Source organism: Erpetoichthys calabaricus, chromosome 2 (genome assembly GCF_900747795.2).
Source record: "Erpetoichthys calabaricus chromosome 2, fErpCal1.3, whole genome shotgun sequence".
NCBI classification, from domain to species: Eukaryota; Metazoa; Chordata; class Cladistia; order Polypteriformes; family Polypteridae; genus Erpetoichthys; species Erpetoichthys calabaricus.
In genome coordinates, this window is record NC_041395.2 from 166,814,489 (window position 1) to 166,837,227 (window position 22,739).

Consider the following 22,739-nt stretch of genomic DNA (forward strand, 5'->3'; position numbering starts at 1 on the left):
TATTGCTTTATTCTTTCTGATTTCTTGAAGAGTAAAAAGGTAAAATAACAAAATGTAAACATCACAAAATCAGGCAAATTTCATTGCTTATTGGATTAGATTTTAAGTTTCCATCCAGTAGTTTCCACTTCTCTTCATGTGGCGTGTGATCCTTTTGAAAAATTTCAGGATGTGTCAAGAAATATTCCTCTCTGCAAAAGAAAAGAGAACATTATGAGAGGCAAGAAGGCTCAAGTTTTCAAAATGCAAGAAATGAGACCAGATGTAGGGAGGCACATGAGAACATGAAAGTCATGAAATTGTTACTTTTACTTCAAAATTAGGAATGACAGAGTATTATCTTAATAACTACAAAATCAGTCACTCCTCTGTGAAGACATGGGAACCACTGGAAGCCATATATTACTAGATTGGGCATAAATGGATGAAAATTCTTTCATTTCATTGGGTACGTTGTGTTAATTCCCAAGGGGAGACTGTCTTTTCACGTGACCTTTGGGGGTCAGAGTGCAGGGTCACATGCATAACTTCAAATCAATGCAATATACTGATATGTTAGAAAGAGTGGTGAATAGGACTTTACAGCTGGTTTTATGATAAACCAACTTAACAAGTTAACAATGTCTATATAGAGGATTGAGAGAGAAAGAATTTGGATTAAGAAGTAAATAAAATGGATACTGTTACTTTAAGCAAAATACACAACAAGAGATATATATTAATAATGATCACAAAAATCTTAAACGTTTTAGACAAAAATACAAATCTGGAAGTTATTTGTTTAATGATACACAGTAATACAGCATTTTCAAACCTGCTAACCCCAAGTCAGAGTCATGGGGGCAAAGCTTATAATGGCAGCACCGGGAGCAAGGCACACAACAGCCAGTCCATCATAGGGATCACACACACACGCACCCTCAAAGGGCCAGTTTGGAAGACACATTTCATGTCTATGGAGATGCGGGAGAAAACCAGAATAACCCAAAGAAAAGCTCAAGAAGAAAGTACAAACTCCATATGGACAACAGCCAGGCAGGGGATTCAAACCCATCCATCCATCCATCCATCCTCTTCTGCTTATCCAAGGTCGGGTCACGGGGGCAGCAGCTTGAGCAGAGATGCCCAGACTTCCCTCTCCCCGGCCACTTCTTCTAGCTCTTCCGGGGGAATCCCAAGGCGTTCCCAGGCCAGCCGGGAGACATAGCCCCTCCAGCATGTCCTGGGTCTTCCCCGGGGCCTCCTCCCGGTTGGACGTGCCCGGAACACCTCACCAGGGAGGCGTCCAGGAGGCATCCTGATCAGATGCCCGAGCCACCTCATCTGACTCCTCTCGATGCGGAGGAGCAGCGGCTCTACTCTGAGCCCCTCCCGGATGATTGAGCTTCTCACCCTATCTTTAATCTTTGTTTATCTTTTCCCCTCCTCGAACCGCCACCTTATCGTGGTGGAGGGGTTTGCGTGTCCCAATGATCCTAGGAGCTCTGTTGTCCGGGAGTTTTATGCCCCTGGTAGGGCCACCCAAGGCAAACTGGTCCTAGGTGAGGGATGAGACAAAGTGCGGTTCAACAAAACCTCCATGATGAATACAAAATTTGGACAGCGTTTTCCCTCGCCCGGACGTGGGTCACCGGGGCCCCCCTCTGGAGCCAGGCCCGGAGGTGGGGCTCGATGGCGAGTGCCTGGTGGTCAGGCTTACACCCATGGGGCTCGGCCAGGCACAGCCCGAAGAGGCAACGTGGGTCCCCCTTCCCATGGGCTCACCACCTATGGGAGGGGCCAAGGAGGTCGGGTGCAGTGTGAGTTGGGTAGTGGCCGAAGGCGGGGACCTTGGCGGTCCGATCCTCGGCTACAGAAGCTGGATTCAAACCCAGGATGCTTTATCATTGAGGCAACATGACTTACTGCTGTACCACCCTGTTTCCTAATTCTGAGCTTCAGATTAGTTCCTTCTAAATTTTGACTTGATATTTTTGAAAAGCATTACATTATGTGAAATTAAAGAGTGACATTTGATTTTTTTTTTATTTTATAATAAAGCAGAGCTGCGCCATATGGAAACCTAAACTGAGTGAGTGACGAGAGCTTCAGTGGTGAAAGCAGGCAAACTGCCTGCCATTAGGGAGTCACTTAAAGGCTTAAATGGAGAGATCATTTTCATTTTGCTTTCCTTAGTTAAATCCCTTGAATTGAATGAATAGCAGACAGTTCGTGCTTACAAAGCACTTCAATACTCATGCGCTTAGCACATCTGAAATAATGTGAAGACTTGAAGGTATCCTAATGTGTCATTATCTTTTAATCTCTGTTAAAGCAAAATAGTGATTCTCAACTTTTTAAATCTATTCTTATAGCTAATAAATTTGGTTTTATTCAGCTTCTTTCTTTCTCTCTCTCTTTCTTTCTTTCTTAAATCTGTTCTTATAACTAATATTCTGCTTTATTTAACTGCATTTTACAGCTTTTCTCCAGATTTTCTGCAGTGCTTGAAATATGGAGATAAAAACGCACACAGCTTTCCAAGATAGGCCTTATAAATGTGCTTCGCGACTTAATCTAACCTCTCTTGACTTGTCCTCAATGTGGCATGCCCTTACAACCCAGTCAGTTTAATTATTTCTGTACATCTGGTTGAGAGCAGTGATGAGTCCACTAAGATTCCCAAGTCTTTTTCATGAAGTTTATTTTCTAACTCCAGACCTAACAATGTATATACATGTACACCATCTGTGAAAAACTGTATTTGTTAAGAGTCAGTCCATGATAATTATTCTGAGTAACCGACAGATCAGGAGATGTAAAGTTCTAGTCAGTGACAGGCAAAAGTCAAAACTGAAGATCAAAAAGAGCGGCACAAGTGAACAAAACACAGGGATAAATCAAAGTCAAAGGCAAAAAGAGATTCAAAACTGGAAAAAAAAAACCTAACCCTAGACATACTTGAATGAAAAATAAGTGTCACTAAGGATTTTGTTTATTTTATCCTATAGAGGTATGATTTTGAATGTTGCTATGGCCGTATTCATACCAGAAGTCAAGTAATGTCATAAGTGTGACTCCTGCACTCACGTTATTTGTAGATCATGTTGCGTAAACAAATAACGGAACAAGTTACAAATAATTCCAAAATGTATTGAATTACTTACCAAATTTTGTGAAATTTCGAAAAATAAATTCAAACCAAAGAGTAACTCCATACATACATCAATACAATGTGTATATTATAACAGTATTATTATGTCTATCTAACCTTATTGCCTCCAAATTAGATTTCTGGCTGGGTTCATTTACAGAGACTCTAAAATATCTCCTAATCCAGTTAGCTAACTCATTTTTTTAATTCTTTCTAGAATATTCCTTAAACATAGGAGTAATGGGTAAACTGATTCTTAGATACCCGACTTTAAAAAGCACCTAATTCAGAAAAAATACTCTTCTAAAAACTTGTGTCAGGCGTTCTGACCTATTAGTTAATAAAACTTCCTATGTTCCCTAAAATAAAACAACATATACAGTATATCTCAGATGTATATTTTTCCCAAAAACTAAACATTGCCAACCCTGATGAAAATCTTTGACTCAGGCTCCACTCAGCAATCCTTTAAAGGAGATCCCAGTACCAGCATCAGATAATCTATAGGCCCCAGAGAGACAGTGTCTCGCTATCACCTTCATTTTCTTTAGTAATTTTTTGCTCTCCTTAGTCTCTTTCCTATATTTTTTTATTTTTTATTTTCCGTCTTCTATATTCAATCCTAAAAATGCAGAGCCTTCCATTATTTGCATGCCTAGGTTGTTGATTGAACATTACTAGTGAATGTGTCTCTCAGTTTTTCACTGAACCTAACAATTCCCAAAGAATGGATTCAGTAGCAGATAAAGATAACATACTTACTTAATCCATGTAACATCTAAAAGGTGCCATCTGCCTTCAATACAAACTGCATTCCATCTGTGTCTTTGTCCAGAAATGACGACACACTCAATCCCTGCAAACCTAAAAACAAAATATATGAATGATGCTTCCTTTTATTTTAACAAAATAACAATAATGGAGGCTTCTCTAACTGACAATTTCAAATTCAGTATATCTTACTTTATCAGCCACAGCTTCTGCCTTCTTTGCAATTTGCCCCTTTCCCCATTGCTGTGTGACCACTGAAGGGGTGCAAATGCCATTAAGCATGCAGAAAAGTGCAACACACATCATAAAGCCAGGCATATTCCAAAATGTTTCTGCCATCTAATTTCAGTTGACTATTTTCAGTTTGCAGCAGCCTCTTGTCATACCCAGAAGCTCTTCAGATTATACAGTAAAGCACTGATGCTCATAATTGATGGCAATTGGTCTTTTATAGTGAAAATTATGCCAGTCAGTCACTTTTCAGGTGAATGTGGAAGAAACATTTTTTAAATTGCAATAGATTTAAAAATGACTCATCTGCTATTTTAATCCTGTCGTATATACTGTTCTAAAAGAATATGGATACCTCAAAAATAGCATACAGACGCAGTAGAGGAATGAGATGCAACAAGCAGACAACATTTTCTGCACTGCATTTTTCTGGTGTACATTCACCTTTAAACCTGCATAATCCAACAGAGGACCAAAAAGGGGACTGTTGTCTATCCCAACAACTGGAAAAAAATGGGAGGGGCAGCTTCATGTGTACACTCATATGCACACACATACAAGGCCAAATTAGAATTACCTCTTTGTGATGTGGCACAAATACTGGAACACCCACAGAAAATCTATTAACACCATATATGCAGTGAATGGACTTGGAGACAAACCTAGAAGACTTACCTTTTAATCCTTAAGTGATTCAGTTGGTCAAGTCAATTTTATTTATAGAGAACATTAAAAACAACAGAATATTTAAAATTTTACTATCCAGTAGTAGTTCATGCTTGGTTTAAGCAACAACAAACATAGTCAGGTGAAACTAGCAGGACTTCCCACCAGTTCTGTCACTGTATGTGTGAGCTTTGTGGAGAGAAAACATACTTGTATTAATTGGAACAGCATACTGCAATCATAGAATAAATGTTTGTACAGGCTCTATCAGCTTGACATGTGAGGGACTCTTGGAAGAATATCTTTCCGTTAAGAGCTCCTGTGAAACACACAATTTATTAATTAGTGAAACACTGATGTCCTACTAGCTCTGTGAGCAGTGCACCTAAACCAAGAGACCCTTCTGTTCACACAGTACCCCAGTAGTTGTCAATAACATTGCAGATTGCATGGAAGGAAATCTTCATAAGTTGATATGGTGATTATCACAGTAGATGGGCTGAGGTCTAGTTTCATGAACTTTGCATTTTTGCTTTTAGAGAAAGTTTTCAGCACAACCTTTAAAATGGTTATTACATTATTTAATACCATTCTTTAATAATAATAGAATAACAAAATAAATAGGTTAATACTTTTATTACTAATAAAACTCCTGTTCACACTGAAATTAAGATTAGGGTACTTTTTTGTGCACCTATTGCTATCAAACACAACCAACAGAAGAGCAAGACATTTAGCAGCAAATCATTTTTTTTAATTCCTCAAAAGTGAAAAAGAATGTAAATCAATATAAATGAAATTTATATTATAAATTAAATTGATAAATTAAATTTATATTTATAAGTGTTGTAATGTCTGAATGCTCCAAATTTTCCAGCACTTTGCTATTGTATATTAAACTCTAATTAAAATAAAATAGTTTTTTGGCAGGCACACCACAGCAGCTATGGCTATGGCAGGGTGATTGGTATCTAAATTTAATTCATATGCACCTTTCACAGCAAACATCATCCTTAGATGCTTTAAAAAGGAAAAAATAAAATAAAATACAAAGATGCACAAAACAACAATGTAAATTAGAATAAAATTAATTTAACTTAACCAGCATTTCAAAGAGTTCTAGCTCAGGTATTTCCAATTTTAAAATTATGCAATCCTGGCGAAGAGTTTCAATTTTACCTTTAAATCTGCCTCCACATTTCCAGTTCCCTCTTTCACCTTTGAACATCTTGTATCTTTAGAGGGATGTCAGACTTTTAAAATTTAGTTTATACAAAGCTATTTTAATTTCTTTAAACACAGAGGATAACAGCCACAACTGAAAAGATGCTTTGCACCTTTGTCTTGAGGTTTATAGCAATTAGAGAGAATTTAGACAAGTAGTACTGCAGCTCTCTTAAGATTTACAAGATTTCTTCTTACCTAGAAGCAACAGGTTTTGTTTCTGCTGTTCATTACCTGCACATTTCCTTGAAAAGGTTAGCCTGGCCAACACACTTTGCTTTTCTTCTTCGAAACACTTCTTCAGGATCCTTGGGACTCTGTTCAGTGTCTGAAAAGCATTTCCAGTTTTGGTTACTATTGCTGTAAGACAAAACTGTCACTAATAATGAAGATGCTCTCAGTGCAGTTTGGGTCTCTAAAACATTTTTTGACTTTTGAAACACTGGTTTCACTAAGTTGTAACTGACTTAAGAATTACATTTTTTTTCTGTAAGGAAGGACACCAGCATTTATTCTACACAGTTGCTACTGCGTATATTGTTGTTGTGTCAAATGCTTTCACCTCATGTAACCATGTGTCGCACAAAGCCACTTGTCTTTTCAGCATGTATAATGCAGCCTTTACATATGCTCTTTTGGATTGCTAGGAAGATGGTGAGCTAATGGTACTAGATGTGTGGATTGGAAATTAGTATCTAGTTAGGAAATTTAAATAGAACAGCATGATATGGGAATAGTGATGAACAAACATTGCCGATTTCACTTCACCATGTTCACTTTGCGGAAATGTTTGTGATATTCACCAAACTTGGCAAACTACCTTAAAGTCAATGGGGAAGAAGTAGCTGAACTAGATTTGAATGGGTTATAATGGTGCAGTCGTCTTTAAAGTGTCCCTGAGGGTTTTGGGAAACATCTGCCAACTATACTGGACCAATTATTGTTGACAAAAAGGTGACCTGAGCTGGGTGGCAGCAGTGCCAACCACTGAACCACCTTGCCTCCATGATATCAACAAAGAAAGTCAGTCAGAGATGCATAATCATATATCTTATCCAAAAAAAAAGCGGAAATGACAAAATTGTAGTCAAAACTCAGAAAAAATATTTTGAAGGCAGATAATTTATAGTAGCATGTCATGATTGAAACCGCTGGCTTGTTCTATTTTTTGAAGTCATGCTGAAGGCTCTCTAAACTGTCTGTGCTGATCCTTTGCACTTTTTATTCTATCAAAAGGAAAGAAACATCTTGTAAATAGTAATAATAATAAATCTTTTATAATTATTATTATTTCATAGTCTCCTCTGTTTTGTCAGGCTCCTTCAAGGTTTGTTTTCACTCTCGTTGTGCCATGTGGCTAATTATTATGCATACACGGGGCACGCGCCTCCTTCTCTTATATTGATGTGGAACTCGAAGATCAACCTGCAGGTTGTTTGGACCTGCAAAGAGGAATTTCATGGTGCTTTGTATAAGTCACACTAATGCTACTACTACTACTACAGGCTGAGGCTTCAGTGTTTTTAAAGACAGTGATTTCTGTTTTATTTACCCATCCATAGTGCACATAGGCATGATTAAGTGTGCCAGCTACCAGTACCAGATGGGTGAAGGAGGCACAAACAGCTCCTGAATGGCAGGTTAGAGACAGAGCACCAGGCCCTGTCTGACAATTGAGATTGCTGGCTATCATTTGCTATTTTTAGACAAAACTGCACACCAAATAATGACATTTAGCAGAACTCACATCAGGTTTCGTCTACTTCATCTCTTATTTAAAGTTAAATTGAAAATGTGTCTTTTTATCAGGCATTATATAGTATAAATAATAAATGATTCAACACACTTACACTACGTCAGAGTAAATTAGATAGTTTTAATACTTGAAAATTGAGAGATCAGAGCTCATTGTGTAAACTTCTTCTCTAAGAGGAGCAGTGAATGACCAAACTATGTCATTCTCAAATTCGCTCAATTAAATTCAAGTTTCGAAGGCAAGCAAGAGTCTTTTCTGACAACACTGACCAAGTAAGAGCACTATAAAAGGATGCCAGTTCTTTATAGGGCCTACTGACATCTATATTCAAACACCCATACATGGCTATCTTAGACTAATCTACTAGTTTAACCTTCGTATTTTTGTGGATGTGGGAGGAAAACAGGAACACACCTCATGTAAACACTGGGAAAGGATCTAAACACAGATGATGCTGGGATTCAGCCACAAGATGTTGGATTGATGAAGAGACATTGCTAATCAATGTACTGCCATGGCACCCTGACTCAATGCAATAAAAGTAACACTGGTTTCCGTTAGATGCTGATGTGCAAAATATATACTTCATCCTTCAGTTAAAAACACTTAGGAGTAAATCAAAACACAGTACTAATAGATATTTAATAATCACATCTGTTTTCAGGCAGTGTACATGATTTTATCTTTCTATTTTCTTATAAAAAAATTATAAAAATAAAAATATATATATAAAAAAAACTGAGGTGGGTTGGCACCCTGCCCGGGATTGGTTCCTGCCTTGTGCCCTGTGTTGGCTGGGATTGGCTCCAGCAGACCCCCGTGACCCAGTGTTCGGATTCAGCGGGTTGGAAAATGGATGGATGGATATAAAAAAAAACTTTTCTTTTTAGAACAATTTGTTTTATGTTGTAGCCAGAGGTGTTATCAGCTTTTAATGTTCCATGACGTATCAGTTGCTTAGACATAATCTTAAAGTTGCCACTTTAAGAATGTCATTGACAAAATAATGCTGGAACATTTTTTTCTTGCTGGTTGCTAGATTAGAGTAGCAATATTAGGATTCTTTTGGATAATCAAATGGGACTTGTGGACACAGCATGCAAAATGATCTTTTAAAGAATGATGGCGAGGTGAATAATGCCAAATAAACATATGGCTTCAGCAGGCAAATAACATACTTGCCTGTCTGACTGTGTGAGACCACCGTACATCAAAAGGAAATGATGATGAAATGAAGAGCAAAATCTTTTTCTAGCTTTTAGCATGTAAGCATTAAAATGAAAAAAGAAAATATATTATGGTTCCTTTTTAAGTGCAAGGATTCAGCGGGTTGGAAAATGGATGGATGGATGGATGCTATTATCCCAAAAACAATGGAGGCATGTTGCACATTGTTTGGATATGCGAGAAAGAATTTGCTACTACCAGTTCTTTCAGAGCTCACCATAGGCGATATTGTTGACTATCCATGTCCAAATTGCTCGGATCTTCTGCAATTCTGTCCTAGAAAATTTGAGCAACTTTAAAACCACTCCTCTTATAGACGTACAATTTACCTGGTAAAGGAAACAAGCAGAAAAGTGGTGAGCAAGAGACTATTTGACCACACTTAAGGTGATCTAAAATAAATAACACAGGATAGCTTTAATTTGAAGATTAAACAGACCAATGGAATGGAGCCCTGTCCAAATGTTGCTTCCCCCTTGCACCTGATGATTGCTGGTATTGATTGCAGCTGCCCCCCGTCTATGCCCCTGGTAAGTGGGTTAAAAGAATAGATGGATGGAAGGAAGGTTTTGCTTTCAGTTTAAACTTTTTTTAAAAAAAACATTCAAAGAATGATATTTTGAAAGCCCCTGATTCTGGAAGTGATTCTTGGGACACTCCAAACATAAACTACAGCGCATCTTCAACCTGAGCCTGGAACAGGGGAGAGTCCCGAGGCTTTGGAAAACATCTTGCATCACTCCAGTCCCAAAGGTATCACATCCTAGTGAGCTGAATGACTTCCGGCCTGTCGCTTTGACGTCACATGTGATGAAGACCACGGAGCGGCTGCTGCTTCACCACCAGAGGCCACAGTTCCGCCACACCCTCGACCCTCTGCAGTTCGCATACCAGGAGAAGGTGGGAGTGGATGATGCCATCATCTACATGCTACACCGATCCCTCTCCCACTTGGACAGAGGCAGTGGTGCAGTAAGAATTATGCTTCTGGACTTCTCTAGCGCCTTCAACACCATCCAACCACGGCTCCTTAGGGACAAGCTGACAGAGATGGGAGTAGATTCATACCTGGTGGCATGGATAGTGGACTATCTTACAGACAGACCTCAGTATGCGCGTCTCGGGAACTGCAGGTCTGACATTGTGGTCAGCAACACAGGAGCGCCGCAGGGGACTGTGCTTTCTCCGGTCCTGTTCAGCCTATATACATCGGACTTCCAATACAACTCGGAGTCCTGCCACGTGCAAAAGTTTGCTGATGACACTGCTATCGTGGGCTGCATCAGGAATGGGCAGGAGGAGGAGTATAGGAACCTAATCAAGTACTTTGTTAAATGGTGTGACTCAAACCACCTACAACTGAACACCAGCAAAACCAAGGAGCTGGTGGTGGATTTTAGGAGGCCCAGGCCCCTCATGGACCCCGTGATTATCAGAGGTTACTGTGTGCAGAGGGTGCAGACCTATAAATACCTGGTGCAGCTGGATGATAAATTGGACTGGACTGCCAATACTGATGCTCTGTGCAAGAGAGGACAGAGCCGACTATACTTCCTTAGAAGGCTGGCGTCCTTCAACATCTGCAATAAGATGCTGCAGATGTTCTATCAGACGGTTGTGGCAAGCGCCCTCTTCTACGCAGTGGCGTGCTGGGGAGGCAGCATAAAGAAGAAGGACGCCTCACACCTGGACAAACTGGTGAGGAAGGCAGGCTCTATTGTAGGCACGGAGCTGGACAGTTTGACATCCATGGCAGAGCGACGGGTGCTGAGCAGGCTCCTGTCAATCATGGAGAATCCACTGCATCCACTAAACAGTATCATCTCCAGACAGAGGAGCAACTTCAGCAACAGACTGCTGTCACTGTCCTGCTCCACTGACAGACTGAGGAGATCATTCCTCCCCAACACTATCCGACTCTTCAGCTCCACCCGGGGGGGTAAACGTTAACATTATTCAAAGTTATTGTCCGTTATACCTGCATTTTTATCACTCTTTAATTTAATATTGTTTTTTATCAGTATGCTACTGCTGGAGTATGTGAATTTTCCCTTGGGATTAATAAAGTATCTATCTATCTATCTATCTATCTATCTATCTATCTATCTATCTATCTATCTATCTATCTATCTATCTATCTATCTATCTATCTATCTATCTATCTATCTATCTATCTATCTATCTATCTATCTATCTATCTATCTATCTATCTATCTATCTATAGAACAAAAGGAAGAAGGAACAGTATCTGAATACCTAAGTGTGAGAGAGGTGGAAAGGTGATTTCGTTTGTGTACTTGTGTTTCTCCCTGTAATTTCCCTAGGATTCAGAATAAAAATGTTTCCTAGTTATGTTATCTTCTTGTTTTCTAAATCAAAGGTGGCCTACCCAGTCACGGAATCTCAAAAAGATATCAGAAAAAAATCTTTTATAGATTGTATATGACTTATATAGTGTATATAGCCAGCAGGGGGCGCCCAAAATCCAGACACCAATGCACCCAACACAGTACCGGGATCAAATAAAGGGTTTGTTTATTAGAGACAGTACTTTTTCAAATGAACAAGATACACTGTTATAACCACAGGTAATACTGTTCCTTTCCCTCCTTCCACTCCTCCAGGTGAGTATTGTCTTCTGCCTCCCAACTCTGGTTCACCTGGTTGAGGTCAAGCAGCTTCTTTCATGTTGGACCCAGGAATATTTCCAGTGCTATAGAACTTAATGGAGGAAGCACATCTGGATCACACAGAAGCCAAACAAAATGGAGTTCTTCTCCTTGCAGCGCCCTCTGGTGCCACCCAAGGACCCAGACAGTGTTGTCCTTCAGGACTATGAATCCTGCATGTCCATACTGGGTCCATGCCAGAGGAGCATTGCCATATATTGTACTGGGGAAGGAATTGTTCTGGATAGACAATCCCTCCCTGTCCATCCACTATGGCCTCTTGGCCAGGGCAGGTGCCAACAAACAACCTGGCTGGGATGCCTGTCCATACACCTTGGCACCTACATATGATCACATTATTTCTCCATTTCTCTTGATGACCAAGTAACATTTTAATTTCTCCCATTATTTACTCTAATGGCAGTTTTCACGCCTACTCTTTCTTCATCTGTCCTCATTCCTCTTCTTTATAGACGACCTGGTCTTACCTCTTCAATTACACACCTGATGAAGCCTAAAACAACCAAATCATTGTGTTTCTTATCTTTTGTCATTTTCAGTGTGGAAATAATATTTAATTTTTTTCTGTTATACACTGTATATATACGTACCCTGGCAGCAGGTGCAAGGAAGGAAACGACCCGTTACAGGGCCCCAGAACATGACAGGGCACACTCACACACATATATTCATTAAGACACCAATTAAACATGCACATCCTAATGGACATGAAAGGAAGAAGAACCACATGTAGCGATGGAAATTCTGGCTAGACATTGTTCAGGTACAGAATGTATTAAGCTCTGTGCTGCCATGCCTTTGATTAAACTCCATAATTTAATAAGAAACATCCCAACATTACTTGAAAGACTTAGAAGACGGATAAACAAACCAAAAAAACTCTTACTTTTGAAGCTCGTCGGTCAAGAGATAGAAATTCCAGTACGTCATACTGTAGAGATTTCTTGCCAGACATACTCTCTGAATAAGAAAATTGAGAAACTGTTGATAGATGCTGACTGTGTGAAATAAAGAATAACTAAAGCGTATTGTTTGAATTCTTCAGAATCCAGTGCAGTCAATAATTCCCATGTTAAATTTGTGAATCCATTTTCCCCTTGAATATTTTGGCTTGAATTGTGGAGGTTCCTAATTTTGATTCCTAACCCCAGTGTGTGTGATGAAGCACCTTCTGTTCTTCTCACTGCTATTAATTTCTCACCTCTTCAGACTTTGCTCAGATCCTTTAAAAAATAATCCAAACATAGTTTCTCTTTCACTTCTTTTATTATTCATCGCAGTATTTTGTTTCACTGAAGTGGTTTGTAGGGTGCCTAATAATTCACAACAAATTACACTTTCGGTTTAAAGATTTAATTTTTCTTGTTCTCTAGAGCCATTTGGGTGTCATGCCAGTACATTAATCGACATCAGTTTGGTAATCAGATAAAATCAACCTAGGACGTGGCCGCCTGCCTTCAAACACAAACACAACCATTTGCCCTGCTTGCATATCTTTAATGCGCAATGAAGCCGTCTTTATAATTCTTTTTAACTAAAATGCTTTGTAAGAGTAAGGCATGGATCCTTCTCTATTATTGATGTCCCCAGTTAAGTTTGCATTGAGTCTGGAGCAGCTACAGTCTTCCAGCTGTGGACATATTCTGTGAATAGGGATGGCATTTTAAATCATGTTAATTGACCAATAAGTTGCTTGGTTGAAACAGTCCAATTTACTAGACGCACAGTTTCTTGCTAGATAAATAAAATGGTGCATTATATAAATGTTGCATAAATAGATATAAGCAGTTTTACAGAAAAGGTTAATATGATGCTTAAAACTAAGATTGGTGTCAAAGACCTCTCTTATATTCTATTTTTCAAGTTGTTGCTTTTAGAGGAACTGTATATATTTAGATTTGGAGCCTCTTTGCTAACTCTAACAACCTCAGTTGTTTGAGCATGGAATTGCAAAATGTTTTGTGATGCCCAGACTTCAGTAGCATTGGTGCAGTCAGAAAAAGAGCTAAGGGAGTTTAGGCAACATCAACTGACAATAGTTAGAAGTATAGGCCAGTTGCATTAGTGTAACTAATGATGTAAGAATAATCTCAGCTGAAGGAAACTTAAACAGATTAAATGATACACTGCCATGATTCAAAGCCCTAGGAGACACTGTAGAACACCACACAATGCTTTGAGGAATAGATGTCTTGTGCAAACTATCATGACGTCATCATGGGTAACAAACCTACAGCCAAGTAAAATAGACCAACTCACTCAAAACTCCAAATTATCAACAAGGCAACATAGGTGTGCTCAAAAGTTATCTGTCTGTTGAGAACCTAAATTAAAATATTTTTTATAATATAAATATTAAAAACTCCTGGCAATGCTTTCAACTCCACATCATGACAATAGACCTGCCTGCTGACATTTTCAAAGTTGCTGCCCATAATTGTGAAACATACTCACCACCCAACATCTGCTCCCTCAGCAGTTTGTTCTCATGGTCCAAAACCTTGTTGTCCTTTTCCAGTTCTTCTATTTTTGCTTTCAACATACCGGCACTGTCTATGCTATGCTGAATATCCCAATATTTGCTTTCCTCCTGTGAGTTGCCGTCTTTATGTTCTAGTAAAGTGCCATCTGTACCTCTGCCATCTCTGCATGCTGTGAAGATGCAGTTTGCTTGCCTTTTTATTTTTCTTTCTATAACATTCCTCATTACTTTCTGAAACAAGAGATAAAACGATGTACATGGTAAGCGACCATGAGAGTAAATGATTACTTTATCCAAAGAATGTGGTCAGCAGTGTTTTTTTTTTCAAGAAGTACCTATTAAGGTTTAATCTACCTGACCACTCATCCATTTTAAAGATGCTTATACTGTAAAATTAAAACTATTATACAGGGTATACTGTATAAAGCAGGTTGTTGAAAGAAATTGTGTTTTTTGAGTAGTTTCAAATTATTGGATAGTCAGATCTTGACATCTTCAAGATCTCTCACTTAAAAACAGCTCAGTCACTCTCACTTGAAGAAGTGGAATAAGATTAGAGAAGCGAGATATGCATATTTGTTAATGTGAATGCAAGCGTCAAATAAAGAACACATGAAATGGCAAAGGCATAGTTTCTTAAAACACTTTTCAAACTCCATGCTTTATATCTTGGTAATCTTTATTCAAGAATCCAGCCTCATACTGGTGTTTACTTAAGATTCAACTACTTAATAATTTTGTTTTAACACTTTCTGGTATGGAAGAAGATGACCCGCTGTGGCAACCCCTAATGGGAGCAGCTGAAAGAAGAAGAAGACTTTCTGGTGTTACCAGCTGGTAAAAGGGATGGCCGGCAGCCCAACCTCAGCCGGGATGCACAAGAGATGGAAGGATTCCCATCATCATGGAGCTTGGAGTTCCCAACCACAGCCCTGTTGGGTACCGTCCATCCACTTTGGTCATTTCTTCCGGATTTGGAACCTTTCTCTCCCATGGCTGGGATGCTTGTCTACCTGCTAGGAGTCTCATGTTCGGGTAAGGAACCGTCCCCTCTTCTGCCCAGGATGCCAGTCCAACCCATGTGATACTTACAGTATGTAGAGTGACATTTTTTTTTAAATGTTGCGCTACTGATGTCGTGACCTGTGGGAAATGCTTGCCAGCAAGTGGGCCTTGCATCCTAGCAACAGTCTCGAACAGCATTTTCATGAAACATAACATTGTCTTGGGAGAATGTAACTGTTTTAACAATGTCAAAAACATAAGGGGGTGTGTGTTGATCTCCTCACAGGCTCTGTCAAGGTATATAATGACGCTCTGGACAACAAGAGGGTGAGGCCATTAACGCTGTTTCTCCTTCTCTCCCCACAATGCCTGGAATCCACCCAGTGAGGGCACCTAGCCCTGGACTCCCAGAAGACTCCGACAGAGTGACTGATTTGCTTCCACTTCTTTCTGCATTTAACCATCTTAAGCCCAATGTAAGGGCAAAGTAAGCCTTTTCATTAAATAGAATGACCCGTCTTGGTGTCCCAAATTATTTTGAGATCATCTGTCATTCCTATACATGTCCACAATGTATAAAACCTTTACATTATTCAGCCTCAAAGCCATACTGAAATAATTTTTGGAAGCCAAGGAACACTTCAAAAAATCAAACTTTCAAGCTAGATCATGACACTCGGTTGCATTATCTTGCGAAAGAAATTCCAGTCCTCTCAGCTTATTGGAATATGAATATACTGAAGATTTACCAAAACAAGTGATCACTTTTTTGTTTTTTAGGAATTTGGCTACAAGGTAAACCATCACTCCATACCAAGAGAAAAGAAAAGCAAAAAAAAAAAATGTTAACTATATGTTACAGTACAATGTCACTGCCTCCTTTAGGGCATGATAAGCTAAAGTTAACATGTCCAAGTGAGCCTGCTCAGACAATAAGGAGAACTGTTTATCAACCCAATGCCATCACTGAATAATTAGCTTATTAAGTGAAAACACTTCTGTGGGCTATCTTAAGGCCATCACACTTCCTGAGATTTGCTACAGCCAAAGCACTGGTAGGAGTGTCAGACCTATCTGCAGAACAGGACACTCCTTCACTGAAACATATTGCTCTCACTTAATGCAGTACTGACATTCTTGCAATGTTTTCTTCTTATTCATCTCATGGTAACTGGAAAGCCACCCTGTACTTAGCATTGTTAAGAGGAATTTGAAATTTCTGTTTACCTTAGCAGGATGTGTCAGCTCCTGATAGCACCGGTCATTTTCTTCACAGAGGCGTTTTGTTGCTTTAGCAATCCTTTTTTGCAGAATGTCAATGTCTTGTTGTAGCAAACTTCTCTCAATAGCACATAGATGTTTTTCTTTATCTAAAAAACATGGCATTGATACTGAAAATACTAAAAGCATACATTAACATAATACAATATACCCATGCTCAAAAACTAGTTTAAAGTAGTAAAGCTGAATAAGTGGTGTTACTGACGAGTGTGAGGCACAATTAAACCAATTCACTCTCCATATGGTCATCTGAATTTGTTCTGGCAGACACCTTGTCGTGTTTATTGCCCGTCTATCAACAGTGCTTCAGCCTTCAATATTGCCACAGATCTCTTGCTTCCGTCATATTAATTTTGCTTTCAGAGTTTTGGATTTGTTAAACTGAATAAAATTTTTAAACATTTCTCAGGAGTCATTCCTGGAGGAGGAAAGGGTGTTATAGCATTTCTAATATCCATCCTTCCATCCATCCATTTTCTAGATCCATTTTTTTCCTCATGACTTCTGTTGGATGATGGAAGGTGGAGGAATCCATCTGAAAAGGAGTGCCAGTCCATCACAGGCCTCCCTAATAATTATATTAAAAAAATGGATTTAAAATTCAAATCTTTTCATCAATATGTTTAATTAGGTATTATTTTCTAAATCCACTTTTTCCAGCTCACGGTCAAGAAAGTACCCAGATCTTTCTTGGTAGTTTAACTAGGGGCCACATTTATGGGATGATAAATTCAGCTGACAGAGGCTAGGAATGAATGATCAGGGTAGTGGTGCAGATGGTGCAGACTTTGGGGATCTTCAAATCTTATCTTGATAGTATGCAGAAGTAAGATGACAATGGACTGACAAGCTACTGTATGTTGAGCTTGTTCTTGTTGTGATGTGGAATATTTATATTTCACAATACAAGCACACACTGGCAGCTGGGGAGCCCATGTAAGGACCAGTGCAGTTAAACAGCTACTGAAGGTGCTACAGTATAATGTATCTGGGAATGGTGAAACGCTAGAATTCACCAAAAAGAACATTCAAACACTCCCCACATGAGACACACGGACTCCTGTGTTATATTATGGAGGGTGGGCAGTTGTGGCCCATTGATTGTGTCTCTGTAACTCTCATAGAGAACTTTGAGAACAGAACAGTTCTGGCGAGTGCCCTGAAAGGCCACTTGCTGTCAGTCACCCTTGATCTTGGAATTGGGAGATAAGTTGGGACCATGATAGACAAGTAAGGAGATACTTTGGTGAGAGATAAAGAGATTTGAGAGAAAAAGCAGACAGGCATGCCTCTATTTTGAAGGGCTGTGTTATCACAGTGGGAATTTCGGTAAGACATTCAACCTAATATTGACCAGACTTCTTTTAGTCAGGAGTACTGACACAGCTAGAACTTGTATCTTCCCATTAGTCATTGTTTCCTTGTGTATTCTGGTTTGATAGAATAGCCATATTTGATAAAATGTAAAACTGGAATGAACAGTGGCCAAAACGCTCAGTTATTTCTCATAGATTCATTGCTCATCTGTCATTATTATTAGCATAACCAATATGAACTTGAAATAGAAAGGCTCCAGTTTCTTAACTGCCTTTTCACCTGTTGCTGGTGTGATAGACGTCCGGGGACGTTGCCCCACTGGGACGCCGGAAGAAGCTGAGGACCGGAAATGGGGCAGTACTTCCCCCGGAACACATGGGGGTTGCGAAGCTGGGAGGCTCAACCCTGTGGGGGGACGTGGCCACCACCAGGGGGCGCCCGAACATTTATGGAACCCTGGATGGCAGCACTTCTGCCACACCAGCAAGTGCTCCCAGAAGAAATCCCAGGGGCACCCGGAGTGCTTCTGGGTGCTCATCTGACACTTCCGACACACCAGGAAATGTCGTTGCACAGAGCACCTGAAGCCCTTCCGGGTTATTATAAATGGGGTTGCCTTCTTCCAGTAGACGAGTTGGGAAGAAGGAGACAGAGCTTGTGAGGAGGTGAGAGAGAGAGAAAGAGAGAGAGAGAAGAGAAAGACAGAAAAGAGAAAGACAGAAAAGAGAAACGTGGTTGCTGTTTTGTACATTGTGAGGAGAATAAACGTGTGTTTTGGACATTCTGGTATCTGTCTGTCTGTGTCTGGGGGCTGACCTTCCACACTGTTTGGTTCACACTGCTATGGGAAAATGGAAGCTGAAGTTTGGATTCAGTAGTGTGTCAGAAGACTGATACTTCTGCGCAGTAGCCTGCTAAATAGACTATAAGTCCCAGAAAAAGCTAACCACACTGGAGCTTCTCTAGAAGTAAACTTTGTCAGAATGATCTCTTACCCGACACTTCTAAGATCTTGACTTCCTGTACTGGCCAGCCTTCTGGTGGTCTCTTCTTTCCCTTCACAGGCCATTGCACACAATATTTTCTGTCTAGTTTCCCTGGATGAAACTGGCGAATCAGACTCGTCCTGACAATAGATATGTCACCTTTATCAACCCCACTTGTGAATCGTACGAGTGCAAACCGGGACATCTGGAAAAAGATATCCTCTCAAGACCAGGAGAAGCTGGAGTAGGTAGTGTCATCTGTCAGTAACTGGGAGAAAACATACACGGTCCTCATTAATGCTGGAGAGATTTTGTTTGCTAAAGAATGGAAGTACGTTTTCACTACATTGGAGAAATTTAGGTTTGGCCTAAACATTTGTGCATGGATTAAACTTCTGTATACCAGTCCAGAAGCTTCAGTTTGTATTAACAACATTATCTCAGACTACTTCAAAATAGAATGCGGTACTAAACAAGGATGCCCCTTGTCACCACTGCTTTTTGCAATTGCTAATGAGCCACTGGCAGTTCACTGTCAAATGCTTATGAGATAAAGGGGATTGTCAGAGAAGGACTTGAACAGAAAATTTCACCATATGCAGATGATATGGTACTGTATATATCAGATCCACAAAAAACTGTTCCTGCAGTCCTAACAGCACTAACAGAATTTCAAAAGATTTTGAATAAAAGTGTGCTCTTTCCAGTGAACTCTCAAGCACACAATATTAGATTGGACACCTTCCCTTTTTATTACAGATCAGTTTAAATACCTAGGGATAAATATCACAAGTACACATAAAGTTCTTTATCAACAAAACTTTGCTGTCTGCATGGAAAAACCTAAGCAAGACTTGCATAGATGGTCTATCCTTTAGCTGGAAAAATTAACATTGTCAAGATGAATATCCTTCCTAAGCTTCTTTTTCTATTTCAAAATATTCCAATATACATCAATACATCATTTTTTAAGAAGTTAGATTCAATCATAACCTCATTTATTTGGAATTCAAAACATCCACGTATCCAACAAAGACCTAAGGCAGAAGGTGGCATGGCTCTACCTAACTTTCAGTTTTACTGTATTACCGGGCAGCAAATATACAAGCTATAAAAACCTGGACATTGACACAAATAAATGAACATACACAGGCTTGGTCCACAATAGAAATAAAATCCTGCAAGTACTTCTTTATATTACTTGCTTTGTACCAAATAAGTACAGGTCATCACCAATATACTAACAACCCAATTGTGCTTCATTCACTCAGAATATGGAACCAATGTAGGAAGTACTTCAAGATAGAGAAGCTTTTATCTATGGCACCTCTGCACGATAACCACCTTTTTCCACCCTCTTAAACGTATGCAGTTTTTAATGTCTGGAAAGCATTCGGATTAAATCGTTTAGAGATCTTGTACACAGACAATGTCTTCGTATCCCACAAACAACTACACTCCAAATTTAACTCTCCAGCAACACATTTTTTTCACAACCTCCAAATTAGAAACTTTGTTAAACAGAACCTGCCCGATCTTCCTCACCTCCCACCAACCTCTATTCCGCAAGAAGTATTGATCAGTCTTCAGGACTCAGACAGCATTTCTGTAATATATAAATACTTTCTAAAGTCCCTCCCTATTAAAGATCCCAGAGTACAGTGGGAAAAGGATCTCTTACTCAACATTTCAGAGAAGGAATGGAAGGCAGCCATGCATAGAATTCACTTGAGCTCCACATGCGCAAAGCATACAATTATTCAACTTAAAATTATATATTGAGCCCATCTATGTCATTTGTCCAAAATGATTCCAGGGCAAGATCCATCCTGCGAATGTTGCAATCAAGCTCTGGTCTCATTGGGTCACATGTTCTGGGCCTGCACCAAATTAACATCATTCTGGACCAAAATCTTTAAATGCCTTTCAGATAGCTTTGGTGTCACAATCCCTCCTAACCCATTAACAGCTGTGTTTGGTGTATTTCCAGATGGGCTTAAAGTGGAGAAGGACAACCAAACTGTGATTGCCTTTACTACACTATTGGCACATAGACTTATCTTGCTCAACTGGAAGAATCCTAACTCTCCTCTTTTAAGTCAGTGGGTAACTGATGTTATATACTTTTTGAAACTGGAAAAAAATCAAATTCTCACTTAGAGGATCTGTACAAAACGTTTTCAAAACCTGGCAGGATCTAATCAATAACATCTTAGAATAAGCATTTAAATTGAGGAAGCAGATTCTCTTCCATTTTTTATTCTATCTATCTATCTATCTATCTATCTATCTATCTATCTATCTATCTATCTATCTATCTATCTATCTATCTATCTATCTATCTATCTATCTATCTATCTATCTATCTATCTATCTATCTATCTATCTATTCTACAGTAAATGTTTTATTCTTCTAAAAGTTTTACTCTGTTGGCCTAGCTCTCTTTGTCATGGGTGGGGGTTGATTTGTTTCAAACCTAGTTTTGTAAAACTTGCTTGTATGAAATGTTATTTAATTTTAATAAATTCAATAAAATATGTAAAAATAATAGAAAAGGACAGCGTGGCAAAGAATGGTCTGCTTCACCATAGCAGCCACAATATACGCAATTCACAGTACTGTGTAGCAATGAATGTCTAAAGATATTATGAAGATCATAATGCTAACATGCCTGTCCTAGCTTTTGGCTGCTGAACAGTATCCCACAGCAATATAGCAAGCAGTCTGTGGCTAAGGATTAGATAGGATGAGGAAATGAGGACCCAGAGATAGAATGCAATGAGCTCCTGTATGTGTTTCTATCTTTATACTTTATAGTAAACAGAATGGTCATCAAACATGGGGTTTATTCACTGGTTGTGAATGTACAGTATCGCTTCTTTGTCACTCTAATCACTTTCCTATCCTCAGAACTACAACACTCAGCACCAGAAAGAACGGTAAAGTGCAAATGTCATCAGACTAATAACCTACGTCTGTCAGTATAACAGCTCATCTCAGCACTGGAGATGGACTCTTACTTCTGACTCTGTGCTGAGAATTACACCACACTAAAAACAATCACCAGGAGGAAATGGACAAATCCATTTTAATGAGGAAAGGGGTGTATTGTGAAAGAAGGGAGACAGCATTTTATTTAAATAGAACACATTGACCTTAGCTGAGTATCCCCTTTTGTCCAGGGGTTGGTACTGCCGTTTTAGGAAATGGACAAATCCATTTTAATGAGGAAAGGGGTGTATTGTGAAAGAAGGGAGACAGCATTTTATTTAAATAGAACACATTGACCTTAGCTGAGTATCCCCTTTTGTCCAGGGGTTGGTACTGCCGTTTTAGCAAATAATCCAGAAACAGAATGTACAGACATGGAAATAAGAACTGCACTGTATTTTGAATATGAGGCAACACTATTAAGAATATTCTTCTAAAGTTGTATCTTAATTGGTTTTTGAAAGCAAATTGTCATCTTGAGCAGAGACCAAACCAAACTACTGACCAAAAAATGTCAAAGGAAAAACAGGAGACAAAAGAGACATTCTGCACTTCCACCTAGTCCTCATCGTTTCTCAAGGCTGTATGCCTGCCAACATCTACAATGCCTGTGACGTTTGATCTCAATGCCCCCCAGTTTTATTTTCCATCCTTGGTATATACTCTCAGTAATATGGAAGACCCTCCCTTTCAACCTGTCATGGACTCTCCCTCATTTCTGACAAGATGACAGAGAGAATCCATGCTGTCATTTCTGCAGTGTAAATGCCCTGTTGGAAGGACAGGCATCCCGGATGGGATGGAGGGTGATTTCTTGCCTGGAGATGATAATGGAAGGATGGCAGGGGTGGCCAGAACACCTGAAAATCTTCATCCCAACTGGGGCAGAAGAATAATGGATGGATTGGATGAATATGGGTACTGGGAGCAGTCCATTTCTACACATGGCAGGTGGCAGTGTCCCCACTGCTGAATTCA

The 22,739-nt window shown here is 39.4% G+C and overlaps 2 protein-coding genes across 2 annotated transcripts in view; both read right to left on the reverse strand.

The window, feature by feature from the left end:
• LOC114669508 (presenilins-associated rhomboid-like protein, mitochondrial) overlaps positions 1-22,739 on the reverse strand; it is a 1,019,231-nt gene that overhangs the window by 276,640 nt on the left and 719,852 nt on the right. The window lies entirely within an intron of this gene.
• On the reverse strand, positions 11-12,907 carry LOC114669459 (kyphoscoliosis peptidase-like). Its single transcript, XM_051922901.1, has 5 exons — positions 12,585-12,907; positions 9,226-9,337; positions 6,260-6,353; positions 3,896-3,997; positions 11-191 (listed from the first exon to the last, which is right to left on the reverse strand). Exons 1-5 carry the CDS (start codon positions 12,651-12,653, stop codon positions 62-64), a joined length of 507 nt encoding a protein of 168 aa, XP_051778861.1. The 5' UTR covers positions 12,654-12,907; the 3' UTR covers positions 11-61.

What these genes read in the sequence shown, in the direction of transcription:
- LOC114669459 (XM_051922901.1), bottom strand. Translation starts at nt 12,653, where the DNA reads ATGTCTGGCAAGAAATCTCTACAGTATGACGTACTGGAATTTCTATCT. An exon ending in TTGACCGACGAGCTTCAAAA is followed by an intron (nt 9,338 to 12,584) that starts GTAAGAGTTTTT and finishes TTCCTTTACCAG; the next exon opens with GTAAATTGTACGTCTATAAG. An exon ending in CTTTTCAAGGAAATGTGCAG is followed by an intron (nt 3,998 to 6,259) that starts GTAATGAACAGC and finishes TTTTGTTTTTAG; the next exon opens with GTTTGCAGGGATTGAGTGTG.